Below are 24,522 nucleotides of genomic sequence, written 5' to 3'. Positions count from 1 at the left end.
CATTCCGTTTTTTTAAATACATTATTTATGCAATATAATATTCCTAGAATTGAATAATTTGTGACAGTTCAATGAGTATTTGTGATGTTTTTAGACATTATAACTTAGTTTCCAGTAACATTACCTGTTTTAATGCGCACAACAATGTACGTACGTGTGCCCTAGGCTACGAAATGAAGATGAAGAACAGAATAAGTTTGAAAATGTGTACATGCCAGGTATATCATACACAGACCATGCAAATAATGTTTAAAACATTTTCATGTGTAACATATATTTTGTGCAAATTTGTTTAGCATATATAACTTTCGGTTCATCTAGCACTGTTATTACCTTTGAATTTTGATTGTACATGTATAGACCTATAGCTGTATTTGAAGTGCTGCTTGTCCTCTACATGGTCATACATATCAAGTTGGTTAAAAGGGGGGGGGGACATTTTCATCGAGACGATTCCAGGAGTGAGCAAGGAAAACCTTATATACCTTATAGAGAAGGCAGATCTGCCAATAGTCAATGCAGATATTGAAGTTATCTCTGGGAAAAAAATATTTGGGATGTACATAAAATAAATGCATAACGTGCACTGTATATTAAATAACGCAAACACAGAAATGATGTTATTAATTCATTATGTTTATTTTTATCTTTATCAATTTTTTTATTTTTATTTCAAAATATATGAATGTAAAAATATTTATTTTAACGGAATGTTGAATGTCTGAAAGAAATCCAGTATGATTTAATGATGTCATTTAAAGAGGTCGGAAATGATCCGTGCACAAACTATTTTTTTACGTTAAACGAGAAAGAAACTCTTTTTTACACTTGCTTAGGTTAATTTCAAATTCAAATCAAAGTCCGGATTGTACACGTTAAGCAGGTTTAAGCTGTAGATACCATAATATATGAAATCGATCATGGTCAATGAGCACATCGAGTCTAAAAGCGGTGTTACTCTTAAAAAGCCCATAAAATTATAATTTTTTCTTACAAGGTGCATGTTTTTTTTCTTGTTTATCCTAGCATTTCATGTGTAACTTAACCTAACAACAGTTCAATGAAGTTTCCTATGTTTTAATGCAAAGTGCTTAAATTATGCTAAATTATTCTGTATACATGGCAGAAGTTCACATTCTCGATTCCTATTAATAAACAAAAAAAGATAGCAGTTAATTGCCTGGCATGGCATTTTGGGGTCGTTTTCAGTAGTTATCACTTTGAAGTGTTATTTCTGCACTTATCACATAGGTAACTGTCTTTATCACTACTTATCACTAGGGGTGTACTGGTTATTGTTTTAAATACAATCTGGAAATCCCTAGAAAAGGAAGTCTAAAATCTTTGACTTCTTGTCCATAAAGCTGAATATCTTACCTATTTAAATGACCCAATGTCAACATTTAGTAAACCATAACATTACAAACATGCAATTTACTGTGATGTAGCAAACTACAATTATCCTCTACTCTATTGACAAACTAGGTTGATATTATTCTGATGTACGCAGATATCGTCTTTTATTGCAGAAATCAGTGTTGTAAATAAAAAAAAAGAAGAAAAAAATGAAAAAGACTTTTAGAGAAACGAAATAAACTTTTATGTATTAAATTGAAGTACATAAATATCGTCTTTTATTGCAGAAATAAGTGTTATATATATTTAAAAAAAAGAAGAAGAAGTAAAGGAAAGACACTTTTTAGAGATACAAAATGCCATTTCATTAACCAACTGAATAGGCTGCTACTTCTTTTAAGAATCGTGTTTACAGGAACTTCTTTAATAAATGATCATTTTTCTAACCCTAATAAAAGACAATGTTTTGTTTCTTAAGTCTGTGTTTATCATGTCGAGACTAGAATTGATAAAAGTTTAAACCTATCAGAAAAAAAATTCATTGGAATATTTTATCTTTCATGTTTAAGGTACGAAATAAGTTGTAATTTGGCACATTGTTTGCAGGATGAAGAGATGTTGTTCATGAGAATAAAAAAAAAAACCAAAGGTGTAAATAACAAATATATTGATGTTTTCTATAAAAAAAAATTGTTACTCAAAGAAAGAAAAAACGTTTAGACTTTAAAATTTAATTCAACTCGAAAATAGAATAAAAAATCAATGCCTTGTTTCGAGCCAGTAGAGCTATATAAAATATTTTAAATTGATTTAAATACCACAACGAAAATGCATTTTGGATCATCTATATTGCTTTCTATTTTCCTTGATTTTTTTAGCTCTACATGTAGTCTCCATATAAACGAATATGCAGTGATGTCTAGTTCTATGGATATTGTCCAGGAGTTTTCCAGTCATTCAGGGTGTACTTTTATTAAGCAAGTGGGTATATCACTTATAAATTTAATTCATTCATAAATGTATTTCATGAATTAACGAATAACATACAGTAAATACATTTCATTTCCAGAGAAAATAATAACATTCGTTGTCTGACTTTAAATTGATTATTTGAATTTAATTAGGTAACAAGTGTGTATTACCTGATAACTTGCCCAGAAAGCAATGACAAAATGAATATCGAAGAGATTGCTGACCAGTTTAAGGATAAGGTATAGTGTATCAATGTAAAATTTATGAATTGTTTTAAACACACGGGTGCTATTCGGAAAGAATGCAGAACAAGTGTACTTAATTCCAAGCATTTTAATTCCAGATAAAAAGTATAGAGTATCAGGATCTTCATAAAAATTATCCGCGGACTGCTGATCCCATGTGGAAAGACATGTGGAATTTGGTAAGTGTATATTTTATCATATCCCCCCGCTTGAAAAGCGGGGTTATATAGTAATGAGAAGTCTGTCCGTCCGTCTGTCTGTACGTCCGTATGTTATGCTTTGGGGTACCCATTTCTTATCTGAAACTCCTCTTATAAAACTGAATAAAATTTAATGAGACTTTCACAGAATCTTTGTTGCATAGTGCCATTGTGCACTTTATATTTTACTTTTCGATCGGACATATATTTCGGGTTTCCCTTAGCAAAACATTGACCATGTTATTCTTTCTATAATATTGAAGGTGCCAATCTCTTATCCGCAACTCCTCCTATACATGTACATCTGAATAAAATTGAATGGTACTTTCACGTAATCTTTATAATTACATAATGCCATTGTGAATGTCCTATTTTACGTTTTGATCGGGCACATACTTTGGGTTTTCCTTAGCAAAATATGGACACTGTCATTCTGTTTATAAAATCGGGGGTTCCCATCTCTTATCCACAACTCTTCCTTTACAACTAAATAAAATTTAATGATACTGTTTACAAAAACTTTATTATACAGTACCATTATGTTCCTCCTCTTTTCCTTTTCATTTGACAAATATTTCAGGCTTCCCAAAGCAATACATAAACACTTCCATTCTTTCAATAATATCAGATGTAAGCATTTCTCATCCACAACTTCTCCTAGACCGCTGAATAAAATTTAAAGATACTTTCACAAAATCTTAATTACATACATGTAGTACCATTGTGCAACCCCACCCCACCCCCACTTTATGTTTTGATCGGACAGACATTTGGGCTTTTTCATAGAAAAAAGCTTTTGTCAAAAATCAAACACAAGAAACTTGGAATAAATTGTTATATATCAAAATAACTATTAATCATTTGGACTTAATATTCTCTCTCTCTCTCTCTGTGTCTCTTTCTCTCTCTATCTTATATATATATATATATATATATATATATATATATATATATATATATATATATATATATATATATATATATATATATACACACACACACACACACAATTGATCATTAAAGAAAGAGTGAAAAATATTGTCAGAGTTTTTCAATACGTCCATACTTTCTAGAGAACTTGACTTTAAGGAAGCTCTAAACACTAATGAAAAATACTTTTTGGACTTTGAGAAAAATATATCATGTAAAGGTGCACATATTCAGTGTATCTAGTTCATTTTCAACATAGGGTGCCTGTCTTATTTCTGCAGAAAACATGTTCAAAGACAATGAACTATTTGTGAACAGAAATCACTGTTGTTTACTTTCATCGGGAAAATTAATGGAAATAATGTATTCAATTACTTAATCTTGGTCAAATGTAACATTAAGAATACTTTAATTCATAAGAAGTTGTGTCATTAACTGTACATTCCCATTTATTCTATTTTTCTTCTAAGGGCAGATCACTCTAACTCACCCTACAATTAGAACTCTTTGGTGTGCAGTGTTTAGAGCTTCCTTAAAAATCTAATACAAAACGAACTGATATTGTTCAAGTACATTCCATATCCTGAAAAATAATATTCAGAAATAAATTGTTTTACAATCTTCGAACTGGTACATCCTTTGTTGTGATTGGTAAAAAAAATCACGATGTGATTTTTTTCCCTTAAAATTTAACTGGTTGAAATGTTATTTAGGACAAGATATAATTTTTAATTTACTAGTGATGTAATTATATACGATTTAAGAATTTTACAGCAACTATGAAAAGATCATTCTAAGTTTTCATTTATTTTGATGAAATAAAGTTTGATACTTGAAAGTTAGTTAACGTTTTTGTTCCTTACTGTTTGAAAATAAATATTTACTAAATACATACAGAACATGTCTAATTTTCTTAATTTTCATTGTTTTCTCGACGTTAAGACATTCATATTGGGAGGAAACAATGCTTCGGATGTAGCTGATTTTCAGATGAAAATTGCAATAAAATTTTTAAGAAAAAATGTCATGCTTGTAGAAAAAAATTATTTACAACAATATGCATACATATTTTAAAAATTTTTCATCAAAGCTTTAATACTAATGAAGACGTCTGTTTTGAATACAGAAAACCATTCAAAGGCATAAGACTTTGTTCTTTCTTAAATCATGCTTGATTTAAATTTTTGACATACCAGGACTGTTTGGAAATTATTTAGGCATTTCCTTTTACTCCATAAAGGAAAGAGATAAATTCATAATTTTTTTTTCATCATTTTATCAAGAACAAATAAAACAAATGTAAAAATAAATTCTTATTAATAGTATCATTAGATGAGTCCCGGAGAAATTATAAACTTGCATATGTCTGATGACCTGGAGCAGCATGGCTACGTCATTTTAACGTCAAGCCAGCCGTAAACTTTTTCTCGTTTTGAATCGATCGGGAAGCGTTTACTTTTATTATACCTTGCTCCGAAGGAGAGGGGGTATATTGTTTAACCCTTGTGTGTCTGTCTGTGTGTCGGTGTGTCTCTCCGTAACAAATTTTCGTCCCCGTTTCATCAGCAACTACTCATCGTAGATGCTTAAAATTTTAGCACACTCTTTGTCTAGGCATGTCATATGGCGGGATTCATTTTTGTATAAATCTGATGTCAACTTCCTGTTTTTCCGTGCGTCTGTCCATACCAAATTTCTGTCACAGTTTTCTCAGCAACTACTCAAGACAGATGCTTGAAATTTTAGCACACTCTTTGTTTAGGTATGCATATGATGGGATTCTTGAGAGGGTATATTCACATCAGAGCGGGGGTATTACTAATGAGCACTGAATTACAGACTTCTTGTTTTTTCTGTAATCACATGTAACATTATAGAAATAAAACATTCTCTTTTCTAAAACGATTATTTACAAGAATCAAATCAAATGTGTGTTGTTGTTGCATCAATGTAAAAGTACACGAAGTGTCATGTACAGTTTGACTTAGTATTATGCAGTACCGATTTTTGTACCTCGGGTCAACGTTATTTAGTCCGAAATAAACGATTGTCGTCCAGAGCCTTTGTTTTTACTCTGGATGAATTATTTGTAAAGAAAAAAAATATACCAATGAAAATACAAACTCTTGGACTTTTTTTTTGCCTTGTTAATGGTTTCGGAGGTCGTTTAGTCTGGAGAAGAGTTCACCACAGAGCTAAACAAAATTTAACGTATGCTCGCTTCCTTGATGACAAAATCTATTTTGTCGTCGTAATCAGATTTTTATACGGTGTTTACATTTCTTTATATCTCCGTATGTCTGATCGAAATCGTAACAAACTTGAAAATAAGAAAATAATGTTAAAATGAAATTGAAAAAATTATATACATAATTTGAATTATTTTCCCACTAACTATAGGAGTAGTATAAGGAGCCTGGATGGCCGGGTCAACTGAGTGCACTTTTGTCCCCCCAGATCCTGGATGGCCGGGTCAACTGAGTGCACTTTTGTCCCCCCAGATCCTGGATGGCCGGGTCAACTGAGTGCACTTTTGTCCCCCCAGATCCTGGATGGCCGGGTCAACTGAGTACATTCAAAGGGGGGTCTACGTTTGATCTACGTATTGTGCTGAGTCAGGTCTAGGCAATACACAATCTTGGCATGGATTCAAGTATACCATTGTGACGTCATGTGTGTCATTCACACAGAGCTCTATTTTCTGACAACGGAAAAAACAATAACACAGTAAAAAAGTGTGTAAGATGATTTATTCAAAGTAAAAAATGTACATATTTACTTTTTCTTCTGGAGTTTCAGGGTCTTCTCCGTCTGGGTAGTAGCAGGAAGTTTCCTCTTGTTGTTAATCTGCTTTTGATCCTGACTTGTCTCTATTTTCTTTTCTAGATTTCCAATCTCATTCATTATCACTCCTCTAAACACACGAATCTCAGTAATCATGTCTTCTTTAAACTCACAAATAGTCTGTTGAAGTATCTCCATTACATTGGTCATTTGATCTAAGATATCACATATCAAACTTCTTTCATTTCCTTCAATACTATCCTGTGTCTCTGGTATGAGTGGAGGTGAATTCATGGACTTTTCCTCTGCCATATTTTTACGTCTGTCTAGTAACAAATGCCCACTAAGACTGATCCTAAAATTTCCAGTTCTGCTTTATATACCCTTTTGTACGTACTGTGTACGTCTCAATACTTAGTCTTGGATCATCGAGCTACCTAGGCATTGTGACGTCATACACTCTATAAATACAGCTTTTCTCCGACTTTCAGCTCATTTTGTTGTCAGATCTATCAAGATGAATTTTGATAGTGCCTTGAAACAATTGTTACATGCACAACAACTTATGAGATGGAAAAAACGGGAGAAAGAATTAGAAAGAATTATTTCTCGACAGAGAACCAGAGAATTAGTTCTCAGGAAAAAAAATGCGAGATTAATGGAAAGATTAAAGAGAGCCAAAGCCAACCGAGCTCAACATCTACAAGTTTTAAGGAATCTACCTGAAGAAGAACCTTCTCCGTCTTCGTCACCACCTCATTCACCACCACCACCACCGAAGCCAAAGACCATTTCCCAGTATTACCAAGTGAGACTCAATAAAGCTAAGCATTCCAGAAAATTTAAAGCTAAAGAAGATGTCTACAGTGTGAATTTTAAAGAATTTCCAGAGGAGGAAAACAGAGGCTTTGTTCGGCGATTATTTAGAGACATGCTACAGAATGTCAAATATCAAATGCAGTGTAACCCTAACGATTATGTACGCCTGAACATTCACCACCCTTCTCTGGATTCCGACATTTGGTACGAGTTTACTCAATGTAAACATTTCAACGAGGACGTCATTTTAGACAAAATAGAAGCCGTGCAACAATCCAAGAAAGATTTTAAACTGGGAGACGGGTCTATGGAATTCGACATGTTTCATGTCAAATATCCAGAAGGCAGTGGTGGACAGAATACCAAACACCTGATGGTCAACAAGGAGAGTTTTAAGAAAAATAAACGATGCATCGTTCAGATCGACAATCCTTGGGATAAATTTTGTTTAGCTCGAGCCATTGTAGTCACCCGGTTACACAGTCAAAAACCGGAAAATCCAGAGAGTTTAGTTGAATGGGAAAAATTATGGAAACGCATGAGGTTAGGAGATGTAAGAGCTAATGACCAGAAAAACGAAGCTATAGCTCTCATGGAACAAGCCGGGTGTGATATTCATCAGCCTTGTGGACCCGAAGAATGGGGGAAATTACAACAGGTGTTAGCCCCTCGCTATCGACTGAAAATATTTCAGTTCAAGTCCACCTCCTCTAAACTCAGTTTAGAGCCCATATACAAAGGCGTCGGAGATGGAACTTGTTTAAATGTTTTGTTAGACCATCATCATTACGATGCTATTTTGTCTATGCCAGGTGTGACAGGCAATCAATACTATTGTGATCATTGCGATGTGGGCTACAGGAAAATCACAGACCATCGTACCAAGTGTCCTTACCGATGTTCCTTTTGTTTAACGGACACGCCCTGCCCTCCAGACGGGAGCCACATTCAATGTTATCAATGCCAGGGATTTTTTCAGAGCAGAACTTGCTACGAAAACCATTTACGGCCTCACAGTAAGAATACGGCCACAACAGTATGCAGTTTAATGGGACGATGCGAGCATTGTGAGAAATGGATGCCTAAAATGTTACTCCCTCATCATCATTGCGGAGGACAGAAACAATGTAAGATCTGTAAGAAAACTGTAGACACGGATCATCAGTGCTACGTTCAACTGAAGCCTGAGAAAAAGAAAAAGAAAGGCAAAGAGACATTACAGTTTTATATTTATTTCGATTTCGAATGTACACAGGAAAACGGCATCCACGTCCCTAATTTATGTGTGGCACACCGCGTATGTCAACATTGCGGACACTTACCCATAGAAGATCCCTGTCCTCACTGTCGACACATGGGACCCCGTCAACACGCGTTTAAAGGGCCAGATACCTTAAAACACTTCATGGACTGGTTATTACAACCCGACACAGGCAATAAGAATTCCGCCTTATTACACGACGAGGCTATCATCATTGCCCACAATTTCAAAGGATATGACGGACAGTTCATTTTAAATTACCTGGTGCATTCCGCCTGCATGACGCCTACAGTCATCATGAACGGCAGTAAAATCTTATCCATGCAAATCTGCGGATTGAAATTCATCGACTCTTACAATTTTTTACCTTTTGCTCTGTCTAAAATGCCCTCTGCTTTCGGATTCACCGAACTGAAAAAAGGGTATTTCCCTCACTTTTTTAATACAGAACAGAACCAGAATTATGTGGGGCCTTATCCACCGGCAGCTTTCTACAATCCGGACGACATGTCTATAAGTGGACGACAGGCTTTTTACCAATGGTACGAACAACAAACCGGAAAAGTGTTTGATTTCCAGAAGGAATTTTTAGACTATTGTATTTCAGACGTCGATATTTTACGACGATGCTGTGCTCAGTTTCGAGCCACTCTCAAGACCTTGGTCCATGTAGACCCCTTCCAGGAATCCATCACTTTTGCCAGTGCGGCCAATTTAGCTTACCGTCGAGGATTCATGCCCGAAGATACCATTGCCATCATTCCCAACATGGGGTATCAGCCTGCGCGTCAATATTCCGCCAAAGCCTGTCGTTGGTTAAGCTGGATGAGTCACCAGAGCGGATCTCACATACGACATGCTAGAAACGGAGGAGAAGTGAAGATCGGAAGTTATACTGTAGATGGATACCAGGAAGCTACTCGTACCATCTACGAATTTTACGGATGCTATTGGCACGGATGCCCTACTTGCTATCCGAATCTACAGACCGAAACTCATCCTCACCGGACACAATTTACTTACCAGGAATTACACGAGGAAACTTTAAGGAGGAATACGGTCTTAGAGGAAATGGGGTATTCCGTACGTAGTATCTGGGAACACGATTTCGATCAACAAGTACAAAGAGAGGGGGCATTACAGAATTATGTACGAGACCTGGACATTCCAGATCCTTTGAACCCCCGAGAAGCCCTGTACGGAGGCCGGACGAATGCTACACGCTTGTATTGTGAGGAGGGGGACATGAGATACGTGGACGTCTGTTCCTTATACCCTTACGTGTTAAAACACAGACCTTTTCCTTTGGGCCATCCTCAGATCATAACAGACGACTTCCAGGACGTGAGATCTTATTTCGGTCTCATTCACTGTCGGGTCTTACCACCCCGAGGCCTCTATCACCCCGTTTTACCTTATCGCACAGGAGGCAAGTTATTATTTCCATTATGTCGAACCTGTGCGGAACGACAGGACTCTACTTCTAAACATCGATGTCAACACACAGACCAGGAACGCAGTCTTACAGGTACTTGGGTGACTACAGAATTACATAAAGCCTTAGACATGGGATATACTTTAGAGCGGATTTACGAGGTTTGGCATTTTCCAGAAAGCAGTCAAGATTTATTCAGATCTTACATCGATACCTTCTTAAAGATCAAACAGGAAGCTTCTGGATTCCCACCTGATTGTCAGACGGAGGAACAAAAACTAGATTACATTCGTAAAGTCATAGAAAGAGAAGGGATTAGAATGGACCTGTTAAGTATAGAAAAAAATCCGGTGCGAAGAACGATAGCCAAACTCTTTTTAAATTGCCTGTGGGGAAAATTCGCTCAACGCCTGTTATTACCTAAAACTCGATACTTGACCGAAGAAGAGGAAGTACAGCAACTCTTAGAAGATTCGACCATTGACATCAAAGGGCTAGAACTCTTAGAAAATAAAGAGCAGCCCGAATTGGACATGATGCTGGTGAATTATCAAGAGAAACAGGAATTTGTAGAAGAGTGTCCCTTCGGAAACGTGGTACTGGCCTGTTTCACTACCGCTCATGCCCGATTACACCTCTACGAGACTTTACAACCTTTAGGAGATCGGGTCCTTTATTTCGATACGGACAGTATCATATACCAACATAAGGAGGGACAATTTAATCCTACCCTTGGCCACAGTTTAGGAGAATGGACCGATGAATTAGACGGGGACCACATTATCAAATTCATGTCAGGAGGTCCTAAAAATTATGCTTACCTCACCGCCAAGGGAAATTCCCTGTGTAAAGTCAAAGGATTGACTCTTAATTATCGGGCTTCCAATATCGTATCACCAGAGACATTAGAAAAAATGCTCAAGAAAGAAATGAATGAAATCCAAGTCTCGTATCCTTACAAAATACAGAGGACTCGTCAACATGAAGTCAAGACAGTACCTTTAGAAAAACAATATAGAATTGTCTATGATAAGAGACAATTAATGAATGATTATAATACTTTACCTTATGGTTATTAAAAAACTGTATTTCAAAATGTGTTATTATTTTATGTGGGGAAAACCCCTAAAATATGAAGGGGGTTATAAAAAGGGGACAAACATATTTGAACACTTCAGTCATGGCTAATCATTCTAGGGAGCCAGAGGGGGTTCCTCATTACCCTAACTATGCTCTGCTCTTAAAGAGAGAAGCTACCTTTAAAGAGGGATGGCCCGAGTCTTTAAAAGGATTATTACCCAACCTAGCCAAAGCCGGATTTTTTTACAGGGGAGTGAGTGATAAGACCATCTGTTTTCACTGTGGTATGACTTTAAACTGCTGGAAACCTACAGACGATCCTTATGTAGAACATGCTTATTGGAACCCTAATTGTCCTTACATCAATACCTATAAAGGACGTGAGTGGGTGATGATCGTATTTATTAACCATTTACTCCGGGTGGGATACAAAGTTTCACCTGAAATTAAACCTCTACTAGAGCAAACCTCTACAGAGATTCAGGCCACAGGAAAATGTCACATTTGTTTAGAGGGAGAATTACAAATCGCTTTACTCCCTTGTGGACACGTATGTTGCTGTTCATTATGTGCTCCCACCTTCCGGTATTGCCCCATCTGTCGATCCGATGTGAAGAGAACCCAACGTATATTTCTGTGTTGAATAAAAAGGATTGAAACCCTATTTTTTTCTTCATTTATCATCATGCAAGCTGACGAGACACTCCCGTCTTTTCAATTAAAACACGAATTTACCATGGTGGTAGCAGGACCTTCTAAATCGGGGAAAACGGAATTTGTTAAAAAATTAGTGAAAAATTTACATTGGATTACCCCCATGCCACAAAAAATTGTGTGGTGTTATCGGGAATGGCAACCTGCTTACACTTCTTTAACAGATCAGGTCTCCTTCATTCGAAATATTCCAGAAGACGATGAGAAATTAGTAGCCAATTTAAGTATTCCTCACTTACTCATTTTTGACGACATGATGGGAGGAAAAGCCATCGAATCGATCGTGGATTGGTTTACCCGTAAAGCGCATCATCGGAATACCAGTGTGATTTACATCACTCAGAATTTATTTGATCGGGCACCACAGCATCGCACTATTAGTTTGAATGCTCATTATTTAGTGTTGTTTAAAAATCCCAGAGACAAATCTCAAATCAGTGTCTTGAGTCGACAATTAGCCTTACCTCATTTGATGTCGGCCTATCAAGAAGCCACCAGTGTTCCTCACGGGTATCTCCTGGTGGACCTGAATCCACACACCCCAGACGAATACAGATTGAGAAGTCGATTGTTTGAATTGTTAACTATACACATGCCACAAGAGTATAAATAAAAATGTACCAACATTAAACTTGTCATTTATCATTATACAGTCGTCATGGGTCGACCTCTCTCAGCCAAGAGTAAATTTGTGAAAACGTTACGACGTTTACAGCAGGAGCGAGATCCTGCCAAGCGAGCCCATTTAATCGAATTAGGGCGTAAAGCTTTATTGAATTGGTTTGCTATGGGAGCTCGAAATTTGATACGTGGGGTCTTACCTATCAATAAACAGACTCAAAAGTTTATTAATAATCATCGTCAAGATTTAAGTATCATAGCCGATAAGTCGGCGAGTGATCAAGACAGAAAAAATGCCATTTTAAAACGCGGAGGAGCCGGATTTCTAGGCGGAGTCATCATTCGTCATTTATTTAAATGGAATGCACCTAAGAAACGACGTGTGCGTCGTTTAAAAAGTGTGGTAGTACGAGTCAATAATAAGAAACAAAGAGTGTTTCCAGATTGGATGGTCCGAGTAGGAGGAGCAGCTCAAAAGACCAGAAAGAAGAGAAAACCTCCTAAGAGAAAACCTCAAAAGAGAAAACCTGCTGCTCAAAGAAAAGGTGGTAGAAAGAAAAAAACGACTCCCAAAACTCCAGCTCAACGAAAAGCCATGCCTGAAAGTTTAAAAAACGAAATCAATCAGTATTATAAAGAACAAAGACAAAAAACTATTGGGGAGTTATTAAAAAAACAAGCTGAAATGAGATTGGATCGTCCTATGGGACCCATAGGCAGTCAAAGAGCTCCCGATTTAGAAATGTTTCCTCAAGTCAATGTGGGAATTCACACTCCTAGAATTAAAGTACCCATTCACACTCCTAGAATTAAAGTACCCATTCACACTCCTAAAATAGCACGCTTTCAACCTCTGACCGCTTCTACACCTCAACTTCCTAAAGGAATGAGATATAAATGCCGATATTGTTCTAAATTCTACGTCACCCAGAAAAATAGAGATAAACACGAGAAGGCCAAACACGACATGTATGCTCCTCCTCCTTGAGAGTATAAAAAGGGGAGAAACCTGGAACATGTCCTCATTTTAACCCCAGGATGGCTAAGAAGAAGAAGAAGAAAAGATGCTGTTCTACACGATTAAAACCTCATTGGCCACTTTTAAGAGTGTTATCGGACCCTCACTATTCCTCTCCATTAAAGACGGGTATTTTAAAACATTGCTCTGGAGATTGTATTCTCAAAATCTGCGAGATCGTGTACAACCTATTAAAAGGAGTGTTACCTCTTAGTTCGGCTCATAAACGAAAACTAGCTCCTAAGAAACACATCTTCAGGAGGCTGGTCAAACCTCAATCTGTCCAGAAACGACGAGCTTTATTACTTCAACAAAAAGGAGGGAACATTTTACCCCTTTTAATCTCAGCAGCACCTTTATTGTTGGGTGCCGGTCAATCCCTCTATAAAATCATCAAGAAGAAGAAGAAGAAAATATGAGTCGTAAAATGGTGTTAGTTCCTGAAGTCTTATTAAATGATCTCAAGGCCAAATTACCCAAACCTCCGGAATTTCAATCCACCATCAGTTTAGGTCAGGAATTGGACGAGATTACAAGACGTGAAGATTTAACCCCAGAAGAAAAAGTCGCTTTATATGGCCAGGAACTTCATCGATATAGGAATTATTTACAACAAGCTAGACAGGAACCTATTTCTAAACTGAAAATTCCGGCAGCAGCTCCAGCAGCCCCAGCAGCAGCAGGAGCAGCTCCAGCAGCCTCAGCAGCAGCAGCATTACCAGCAGCTGAAATTGACGATGAAATTCTTGAAACAGTGAATAAAAACATGAAAAGAAAAGCTGGATTATTATTAAATCATTTAAAGAAAAACCCTAAAGTGTTAACTTGGAATAAAGAAGGTGAAATTAGTTATCGAGGTCAAAAAATTCCCGATTCTAACATTGTGGATTTAATGGCTGATAGTATGAGATCTTATTCTCGTAAAACTCATCCGGTTCCTACAGGATTAGAACAATTTGCTCAAGCTTTAAAAGAAACGCGTACTCCTCTGGAATACGTGAGCAATGGAAACCTTATAAAAGCCATGCAGAGACCTTGGAAAAATCAGTACTCCTAAAAGTCACGAAATAGACGATAGTGGATTTTCTTCTTTTTTTGACACTCCAGTGAGTAGACCTGTAGGGGATAGAGGAACCGTCATTAAAAAACCCATTTCAACCCCTGTAGGGACAAGGGTAGGATCCAAATATAGTCCCTTTAGAGCTAAAAAGGAATTAAAAGCCAAACTCGAAGAAGAAAAGAAATTAGGACAAATCGATGAAAATTGGCTTTCATTGCCTAAAATATGAAAAAGAAACAAGTAGAAGATATTTTTAAAGAGATTTAATATGATCCTAAAAGAGGGTACGGAGGAATACAAGCTTTGTATCGTCAGGTCAAACCTTTAGGAATTTCCCTGAAAAAGATTCGAGAATGGTTAAAAGAGCAAGATACTTATACTTTACATAAACCCATTCAAAGAAAATTCCGGAGACAACAGACTAGAGTGACCGATATAGACGAACAATGGCAATTAGATTTAGCAGATGTGTCCAGTTTAAAGAAACATAATGATGGATATACGTTTTTATTATGTGCCATTGACGTCTTATCTAAATATGCCTGGGTAGTGCCTTTAAAACAGAAAACAGGAAAAGAAATGATTCGAGGATTACAAGAGATTTTTCAACAAGACGGTCGACGTCCCGTCCGCATTCAATCAGATCAAGGAAAAGAATTTACTAATCGAGAATTCTTACAAGCTTTTAAATCCATTCATTTTTTTACTACTCGTAATACGGACACTAAAGCTAGTATCGTGGAACGATTTCAGCGTACACTCAAAGCACGCATGTGGCGTTATTTTACTCGTCATAAAACCAGACGGTATGTAGAAGTTTTACCGGATTTAGTGTATGCTTACAATCATACCTATCATCGGAGTATCAAAAGAGCCCCAGTTCAAGTGAATGCTTCTAATGTGTTAAAAGTCTGGAAAACTTTATATGGGACATCGAATCCAAAACAATTTCTTAAACCTCAGTTTAAAGAAGGAGATCAGGTCCGCATCAGTAAAGCCAAACGCACATTTGAAAAAGGATATTTACCTAACTGGACCACAGAACTGTTTACCATTTCTAAAAGAGTTCCTGGAAGGTATCCTTACGTGTATAGAGTGCAAGATTATAACGGAGAAGAATTAGAAGGGACTTTTTACGAAAAAGAATTACAAAAGATCATTAAAAAAGACGACGTGTACGAAGTGGAGGAAATCTTGGGGTATAAAAAGCGACGCGTCGGGAAAAAAATCATTCAAGAAGTCAAAGTTCGGTGGAAAGGATATCCTCCTAGTTTTGATTCATGGATTCCCCAAACGGATCTCATCAAATAACGCCTCATTGGAAATTTTGTGGAGAGAATATTCCTCGCGAAGAAATCGTTTATTTCGCCCAATTATTTATCTGTGTCTCTCTTATCATTACCAGTGTGGTCATGTTAGCTTTACATGATCCTAATCGAGAATATTGGATGGTATGTGTCAGTTCTTCAGTGGGTTATATCATGCCTAGTCCTACAATGATGCATCATACCCCTAAGAAGACCACGAATGCACAGGGGTAATGTCTTAAAAAAAAATAAATACATCACAGAGTATATATAAAATGGGGGAAACAAAAAAAAAAGATTCATTTCTGATCTGACTGAGGATAGAGCAACATGGATTTTTTAAGCTCAGAGTATCGTTGGAAAATGCAAGAACATACAGGTTCCACTAAAAAAGGAGAATGGATAAAAAATAAAGATGAATGTATCCAAGATTTCATGGATAAGAATCCGGGAGAAACAGGAGTCAATGATGTGTACCTGTATAAGAGAATCAAATTACCGGACCATGAATGTGGACAACTTATAATAGTATTATTAGGACCATGGCGACCCCAGTATCAGGAATTCAAATGGAAAGTAAAATATGTTTTCGCTCACAAACCAGAGGGACCAGCAAGGACTTGGATTCAAGGGAAATGGATGGAAGAAATCCGTGATTGTATCAAAGATTATGTAAATAAAGTGGTCAAAGAAGGATACGACATCATGGACTGTGCTTGTGAAACAGAATATTTGTACATGAGGAGAACTTTTCCTATTCAAAAAGAATTATGTCAAAGTATTCCATGTTTGTTACTTTAATGTTATTGTGAATAAAAAATTAAAAAAAAAAAAAATGTCTTATTTTTCTCTCTCTCTCTTCAAGTATAACATTTTTTGTGACGTCACAATGCATACCGAGCTGTGATTTGAATCTCTGCCAAGATTTTGTGTGTATTGCTTATGCCTGACTCAGCATAACGTCAATCAAACGTAAACAGTAGTATCTCAATAAAAAAAACGTAAGTCCAACACATTTTTGCACACCACCCCCTATAAATAAAAGGTATATAAAGCTTAGCTTTGAGTACACTGAGCTCAATCATGATTTTTTCGTGGAGACTGATTTATTTGATTGACGTAGAAAAGTATTACTGTCATTACTGTGATAGGAAAATAAACCAATGGCGTACATTTACGGTGTATGATTATCCGGGGTGGCATCACAGAACTTATCGAATTTGCGAGCATTGTGAAATGCCTTTTCCACACTGGTTTGTGGATGATCCCCCTTCTATGGAGACCTGTGGATGTAACTGGTGTGTGAAATATTTCACATGGAAGTACGGGGCAGAGAATATGGTGCCCTTATGGGTCAAAGTAACGAGAAAGAGAGCTTTAAAGAAATGCTTGACCTGCTGGGAGGAAAATACGGAGGGGAGATGGAAGTGTCAACAATGTCGACAGTATCCTTGCTGTGGGAAATGTGTTGAGAACTTTGTCAAGACTTGTTACAGACTCTGTCCCTTATGTAGATATGAAGGACAATAAATCATAAAAAAAAATGTTGTTGGGTTTTTTTGAGATACTAAAAATAGATTAGATAAGGTTATATATAAAGAGGTATGACCCAAAAATTATTCATTCTGAAAAAGTCAAGTCTCAAAGTCAGACGCCAAAAAAAAAAAATGCAGTATCGTTGGTATTGTGAGAGTTTATTTGGATGTATTTACATGCAGGGACCCTGGATGAAAACTAAAATAGGAGCCATCCTAGATTATTTTGAAAATCATCCAGGAACATCAACTCAAGATGTCTGGTTGGAAAAAAGACAGAAATTCTTGCATCCTAAAGGATCTAAGGTGAGGGTCAAAATATACCATCATTATCAACAGTACAAATGGTTGATACTAGGTCGTTGTAAATTCCAGACTCGTGTGGTTCTGGCTGAAGGTGAATGGTGTTGGAATATAGAACATTGTCTTCGTGATTTGTTCTGGAACCAGCAAAAAGATGGACTGAGGATTCCTAGCTATTACTGTCCTACAGAGTACCTGTATTGTCGTATTCCTTTTTCCCAGATTAAAGATAGCTTGGAAAACGAAGAGGGCCAGTGTTTTGAGACTGTGATTCCTTACAGATCCGAAGAAGAAGAAGAAGAAGTAGTGTAATAATATGTCCAATTAAAATTTTAAAAAACAAACAAAAAAAAATAGTTGTTATAAATAGAAGGGTCTTAAGTTATTTTGTCTCAGTATCTCACTGAACATGGCCGAGAGCAGTAGTTTTTACATGACTTTACCCAGTGATGGGTCCATGCAATCTTTTCCGAGTAATACGACGGCTCAATTTAAAACTTTATTACCACAAACAGTCGATTTAACAGATGGACAATGGGAAGTGGCTTTAACAGAATTGATGTATCCCATATCATTGAAAAACATCACAGAAGAGGAAGCTTATTTTGACATCCTACTTCCTCAGTTTTATACTTCAAAAGTCCAACAACCTAATGTGTTTAAATGGGATAGATTTAAAATGAAAACCATAGATGCGATGCCATTAAGTCTATGTCCTGTCCTATTAGATTGGGTCCATACTGAATTTGGTAATCTCATAACAAAAGACCAGAAAATGGAAATTAAGCGAATTCACTTTAGACCAGGGCCTTACATTCATCCCATGGCTTTAACAAATGAAATCAGTCTTGGACTGGAAAAAACTTTGAAAAAATTATGGAAGTTTTTAGGTGATTCTAAAAAAGAAAGTGATTCTAAAAAAGAGAATGCCATGAAATTAACCTATCATGACAAATATGATAAAGTGATGTATCACTTTAACGGGAGAGAACTTAAAAAATATCCCTTATGCATTCGTTTCCCCACAGCTTTAGCTTATAAGCTAGGAATAGAAAGTAAGAAAGTAATGCTTCAGAACGATACAGAAACCAAATGGATCAACGTTAGTTACATGGGGAACAATACCGTAGATTTATATGAAAATCTGAAATCCATGTACGTGTATTGTGACTTGATTGAACCCCAGACGGTAGGATCCAATGCCTTGAAATTATTAAGAGTGGTTCCTTGTACACTCAATCTGGAAGATAAAAAACAAGCTAAATGGGAACCGGTTCGAGCGGAATATTTGAAACTGAGTAAAAAACATTTCGATAGCATTGAGATTCATATCATGACTCCTTTAGGGACTCCCATGCCTTTTTTAAATGGAAAATCGGTCGTGAAACTTCATTTCAGAAAAGTGTACTGAGATGAATGTGCATCTTTTTTGTTACATCTTATTGGGAGTGATCACTTGTCTGGTATGCTGTCTGTATTGTATTCAACCTTAAGACAGGGAGGTATAAAAGGAGTCCCTGGAGTGCATTTAAGTCAGTCTGACACGAGTCATGAAACATGCAGTATCATCCCGGATTATTGAGACAAAGAGGACACGGACAATTTGTCTATCATAAAGGTTTATTACGTCAAAAAGGACACGGTGTTGTAGGTGGAATTCTCTCTGGATTGGCTGGAGCCCTTACCCCTAATCCTACTGGATTACCATTACTAAATCTTATTCCACGCACTTTGCTTCCATCGCTATTTAAAAAAAGATCTCAAAGAGGAGGAAATTATATAGGATTCCTGTCGGGAATGATACCGAACTTACCTATAATATCCCCGAGTTATAAAAAATCTCAAAGAGGAGGAAATTTTATAAACTTTCTTTCGGGAATGGTACCGAACTTACCTATAGGGATGACTTTAAAAGAAGCTGTCCAATTAGGCTCAGGCCGGCGGCGACAAAGAGGTCGAGGATTTCTTAAAGATCTAGTCAAAATGGGTCGTAATCAAGCCTTGATTGCCGGAGCTAAAGTAGGAGCAGATGTGATTAAAAAAAGGAAAAATATCAAAAATGCTCTTTTAACGCATGGACTCAATGCTGTTAAAAATACAGGCTTATTTGCTCTTAATAGAGGAGGAAGTTTAGCTTTTAAAAAGATGAATAAAAAAGGTCAAAAAGGTAAAGGGAGAAGAAAAAGAAGAAGACGCCAGAGAGGCAGAGGAATTTTGAGAAATTTATTGAAAACGGGAGCTAAACATGCCTTGACTGCTGCTGCTAGAACGGGGTTAGATGTGTTAGAAAATAAGAGATCTTTAAAAGACGCTGTTAAAACACACGGAGTACAAGCCCTGAGATTGAATCTAGGTAAGAAAAGAAGAAAAAAGACACCTGTGTTAGCCCGAGGAGGTCCTAAGAAGAGAAAAAGGGGTTTAGATATCTTTGATTGACACACTATAAATAGGGGAGTCGAGTGAGATTGACCTTCATTTGTGAAAAATCCATCCTAGTAGACAGACATCATGTTGCAACCAGATTCCTGTGCGTGTGGGATGAACAATTTAGAATTGTTCCAAGTCCCCCCGACTAATATTGCTTTAGAAGACTCCAAATGGGAAGAATATTACCCTATTTCCAGTACTTTAGATTCGGATACGGCTCCTATTGAATTTGAAATTAATGGACAAGGAGATCAATATCTGGATTTATCTCAAACGTATGTTCAAATAGTATGTAAATTTACCAAAGAGGATGGGACTAATCTGACTGGAGCTGGTAGTACTTGCGCCCCCGTGAATAATATCTTCCATTCTTTGTTTACGGAAATCGATCTCAGTGTCAATGGAAAAATAGTCACTCCTGGCACCGATACTTATCCTTACAAAGCTTATCTGGAGAAATTACTTTCTTACAAACCCAGAACTTTAATGACCCAGATGAGAGCTTGTAGTCTGTGGGAAAAAGATACAGCAGGACACATGGACGAAGTAGGGGTAGCAGACCTTGGAGTGGCTCAAAATAAGACATTTGATGTAACCCCAAGTGGAAATGGTGGTCCCGATACTGTGACCATTAACCAACCTATCCTCCCAGAGTTACCGGCCAATTCTAAAAACGAAGGATTTAGAAAACGTCACCAGGCTATCAAAGATAGTAAGAAAATAACCTTGTATGATCGTTTACATCTGGATTTATTTCAACAAGACCGATTTCTACCCAATGGAGTAGATATCCGTTTGAGATTTAATCGAGCTAAACCTCAGTTCTATATGATGATCAAAGATGGAAGTACGGGAAAAGTCAAAATATTGAGCATGATCTTATGGGTAAGAAAAGTTAAACCCACAGCCGTCATGATGAATGGTATTAATCAAAGTTTGAACACTCACAGAGCTAAATATCCATTGAGAAGAGTCGAAGTGAAAACCTTTACCATACTCACAGGAACTCAATCTAAAATCACGGATCATCTGTTTCAAGGTCAGATGCCTAAACGCATCATTTTAGGTTTTGTGGACAATGCGGCATTTAACGGAGATAAAACTAAAAATCCGTTTCATTTTCAAAACGTGGGAATTAAGAAATTAGATGTCAGTATTAACGGAGAGACCATGAGTACTCGTTGTTTCGAACCTAATTTCAATGAAGATTTATATCTGAGATCTTATCTGAGTTTATATCAAGCACTGGGAAAATTAGGAGAAGATTGGGCCCCGGACATCACCCTAGAAGAGTATAAAAACGGATACACTTTATGGGGCTGGGATTTCACGAAAGATCAAGAAGCGCAATCGGATAAATTCCACATCATAGAAACCGGAAATCTGAGAGTAGAAGTCCAATTTACGAACAATACGGTGAACACCTTAAATTGTGTGGTCTATGCAGAATTCGATAATCTGTTAGAAATCAACAAACAGAGAGAAGTCAGTATTGATTATTAATGGATACAGGACAGTTAAAAGAAGTCTTATCCAGAGAATTGAAGAGTTCTTTTGGTGGTGTGTACCCTTTAGATTTATTACCGGATCAATTAAGACCTCAAGAAAAAGCCATTGTGGTGAATACGGATCCTCAGGATAAACCTGGAGAACATTGGGTATGTTTGTATTTGTCCAGTCCAGTCATCGAATATTTTGACTCTTATGGATTTCCTCCCTTACAAAAAGAAATTCAAGATTTTATCCATCGTCATACTAACCAATGGATTTATAATCCGTACCGATATCAAGATTGGAATACAGATGTATGTGGACAATATTGCGTGTATTATTTACATCAAAGACACAAGAAGAGAAAAACCGCAGATGAGTGGTTATTCCCCTTTGACCATAGTACAGCATTACAAAGAGATCATTATGTAGCTGAATGGTTTAAAGACACTTATCATAAAAGACCTACGGGTCATGGACAAACTTGTCAATGTTTCTATCAAAACGTATTGTAATTGTTGTTGTTCTTGTTATCATTAAAAGAATTGAAAATCTATTCTTGTTTTTTTTTTATAAAAAATGGGGTTTCCCCATGATACTAAATATAGAAAAAAAAAGAAGGTATAAATACAAGGTGTAAAATGAAAAATCTATCAGTTATTGATTTGTCTTAATCATGGGTAACACGTCTAGTCAAGAAAAGAGTAAAATTCCATTTGGAAAGAGAGTTCTGAGAGAGGAAGATGTGGATAAAGGTATACCAATTCAAATACAGGAGGATGGAACTATTGAAATCCTTTCTCATGAAAAATATAATCAATTATGTCCAGAAAAGGATAATGTTGGGAGAGATTACATTGAAAGACCCTTGACTGCAGAAGAAGAAGAATATACCCATTTATTACCAAAAACAGATTATCCTGAAAGACCTAAAAGAAGCTGTGTCCAAAAAAAAGTATTTTGAGAAAAAAAGATTGACACAGGATTGTAAGAGAAAGAATCATGGTAGAATCTGAATAAATCATTTAAAATTATCTTTGAATTGTTATCTATATAAAAAAAGAAATGTCACCAAAAAAAAATCATTGTTTCAAACATGAGTCTGACAGAAAGATGTATCATGGAAATCAGAACTCAATTGTTGAAAGACATTAAAACTCATTATGAGAACCAACATAAAGAAGATCCAGGCAATCATTATATTGCTAAATTTAAAAAGGAGAGATTTAGAAGAGGTGCTAATTGGATATTTAATTTAACTGGAGGTCACCAGGAAGATATAGATCAAATCATTAGAAGTGATTATCAATACTTGATCTTACAAAAAGAAATGCATCCAGAAACAGGAAAACTTCATCATGTGAGAGGATTCCTTCAAATGAAACACTGGACCCATGAGAGAAACATGTACAAAATCATTCATGGGTTAACCTGTTTTGATATGTCTCACAGCACACCAGAATTAGAAAGAACATTTTATAAGCAAGGTGACAACTATGAAGAATATGGGACTTTAAAACCTGAAATGAGAAACAAAGAATTAATTCCAAGAGATTGTAGATTTACTTGAATAAATAACATGGAGCTTGTGTGTGTGTAAGGTTTTTTTTGCCTAGACTGTGAATCAGTATGACGTCATAATCTAAGGTTTTGTGTACTGACTGACTCAGCAAAAACGTAAACAAAACGTACACAGTAGTATCTCAATAAAAAAAAACGTAGGTCTAACATTTATTTTTTTTTGCACACCACCCCCTCTGAGGGTATAAATACAAAGGTGTGTAGATGATTATGATCAGTTGACCCTAACCATGAGTCAAAGTCAGTTTGGAAAAAAAACAGAGACTATGGATATAGAGGAGGAGAAACAACAGTTATTAGAAAAAATAGAGAGTATGAATATAGATGAGGAGAAACAACTGTTATTAGAAAAAAGATTGATCATGCATATGGAAGAAGAACATTACAGTCCTCAAAGAAGAATGGAAGTGAAAACTCTGGAGGAGGAGGATGAAGAACCTTGTAATGTTTACAAGAAGTATGATGAGATTCATGACTCAAAGGACTCATACAGAAGTTACAGAGTAGCCACTAATTGGACATTTGTCATCCAAGATGTGAGGGAAGAAGAAGACATAGATATGTTCATGAGCTGTGAAGATGAATTTCAATACCTGATCCTAGAAAAGGAAATTCATCCCTGGACAGGAAAAGTGCATCAAATCAGGGGATTCATTCAAATGAAAAAACCTGTAGGAGGACTGAATGTGGCTAGAATTCACTGGTTTGCAAATTTTTGTAAGTCTCACAGTACACCAGAATTAGAAAGATTGTTTTACAGGCAAGGTGACAACTATGAAGAATATGGAATTCTGAAACCTGAGAAGAGAAACAAAGAATTAGAGTCCAGAGATGAATTCGGGAAATGGGAAATTGGTGGCTGGAGAGGTTTCCTGGAAAAGAAAGAGAGAGAGAAATGATTGAGTATATGGAAAATTCAGATTAAAATTATTTTTAACAGTTTTATTGTTGTTAGTTATTTTGTTCAGGTTGTATATATATAAAAAGGTGTGATAATGAAAAAAAAATTTATTTCCAAACATGAGTTTACAGGAGATACCAGGAGATTTATTAAACTTTCCTGTAGAAGCTATTGTACATCAATGTAATTGTTTGACTGTAAAAGCTCATGGATTGAGTCAAAGTATAGCTATGAAATACCCCAGAGCTAATCTCTATGCGACCCGCAGACCTTTAAGGTCTAGAAATTTAGCCCTAGAAGAAGATAGAGGAATTCCAGGCACCCTTCAAGTGTTTTCTTTACAAAAACCTGTAGTCATTTGTCTGTTAGCTCAATGGGATTATGGCACAGGACATTATAATCGCCTACCTTATTATCAAGATACACCAGAAAATTGAGAAAAATGGTTTCAAGCTTGTTTACAAGAATTGGGCACTTTACCT

At 36.4% G+C, this 24,522-nt stretch overlaps 1 protein-coding gene across 1 annotated transcript in view; it reads left to right on the top strand.

Moving 5' to 3' along the window:
* The first annotated feature begins 2,224 nt into the window (after positions 1-2,224).
* LOC133196348 (furin-like protease kpc-1) overlaps positions 2,225-24,522 on the top strand; it is a 36,697-nt gene continuing 14,399 nt past the window's right edge. The window contains exons 1-3 of the mRNA XM_061332257.1: positions 2,225-2,337; positions 2,481-2,567; positions 2,672-2,752. Coding sequence (XP_061188241.1) covers positions 2,272-2,337; positions 2,481-2,567; positions 2,672-2,752 — 234 coding nt within the window. The 5' untranslated portion in view covers positions 2,225-2,271. The remainder of the gene's footprint in view (positions 2,338-2,480; positions 2,568-2,671; positions 2,753-24,522) is intronic.

The sequence above is a fragment of the Saccostrea echinata genome, unplaced genomic scaffold, assembly GCF_033153115.1.
Source record: "Saccostrea echinata isolate AGI-Se365-2 ecotype Australia unplaced genomic scaffold, CSIRO_AGI_Sech_v1 ptg000030l, whole genome shotgun sequence".
Lineage (NCBI taxonomy): Eukaryota > Metazoa > Mollusca > Bivalvia > Ostreida > Ostreidae > Saccostrea > Saccostrea echinata.
Note: the sequence above shows the minus strand (reverse complement) of the source record. Positions and strands in the feature narration are given on the sequence as shown.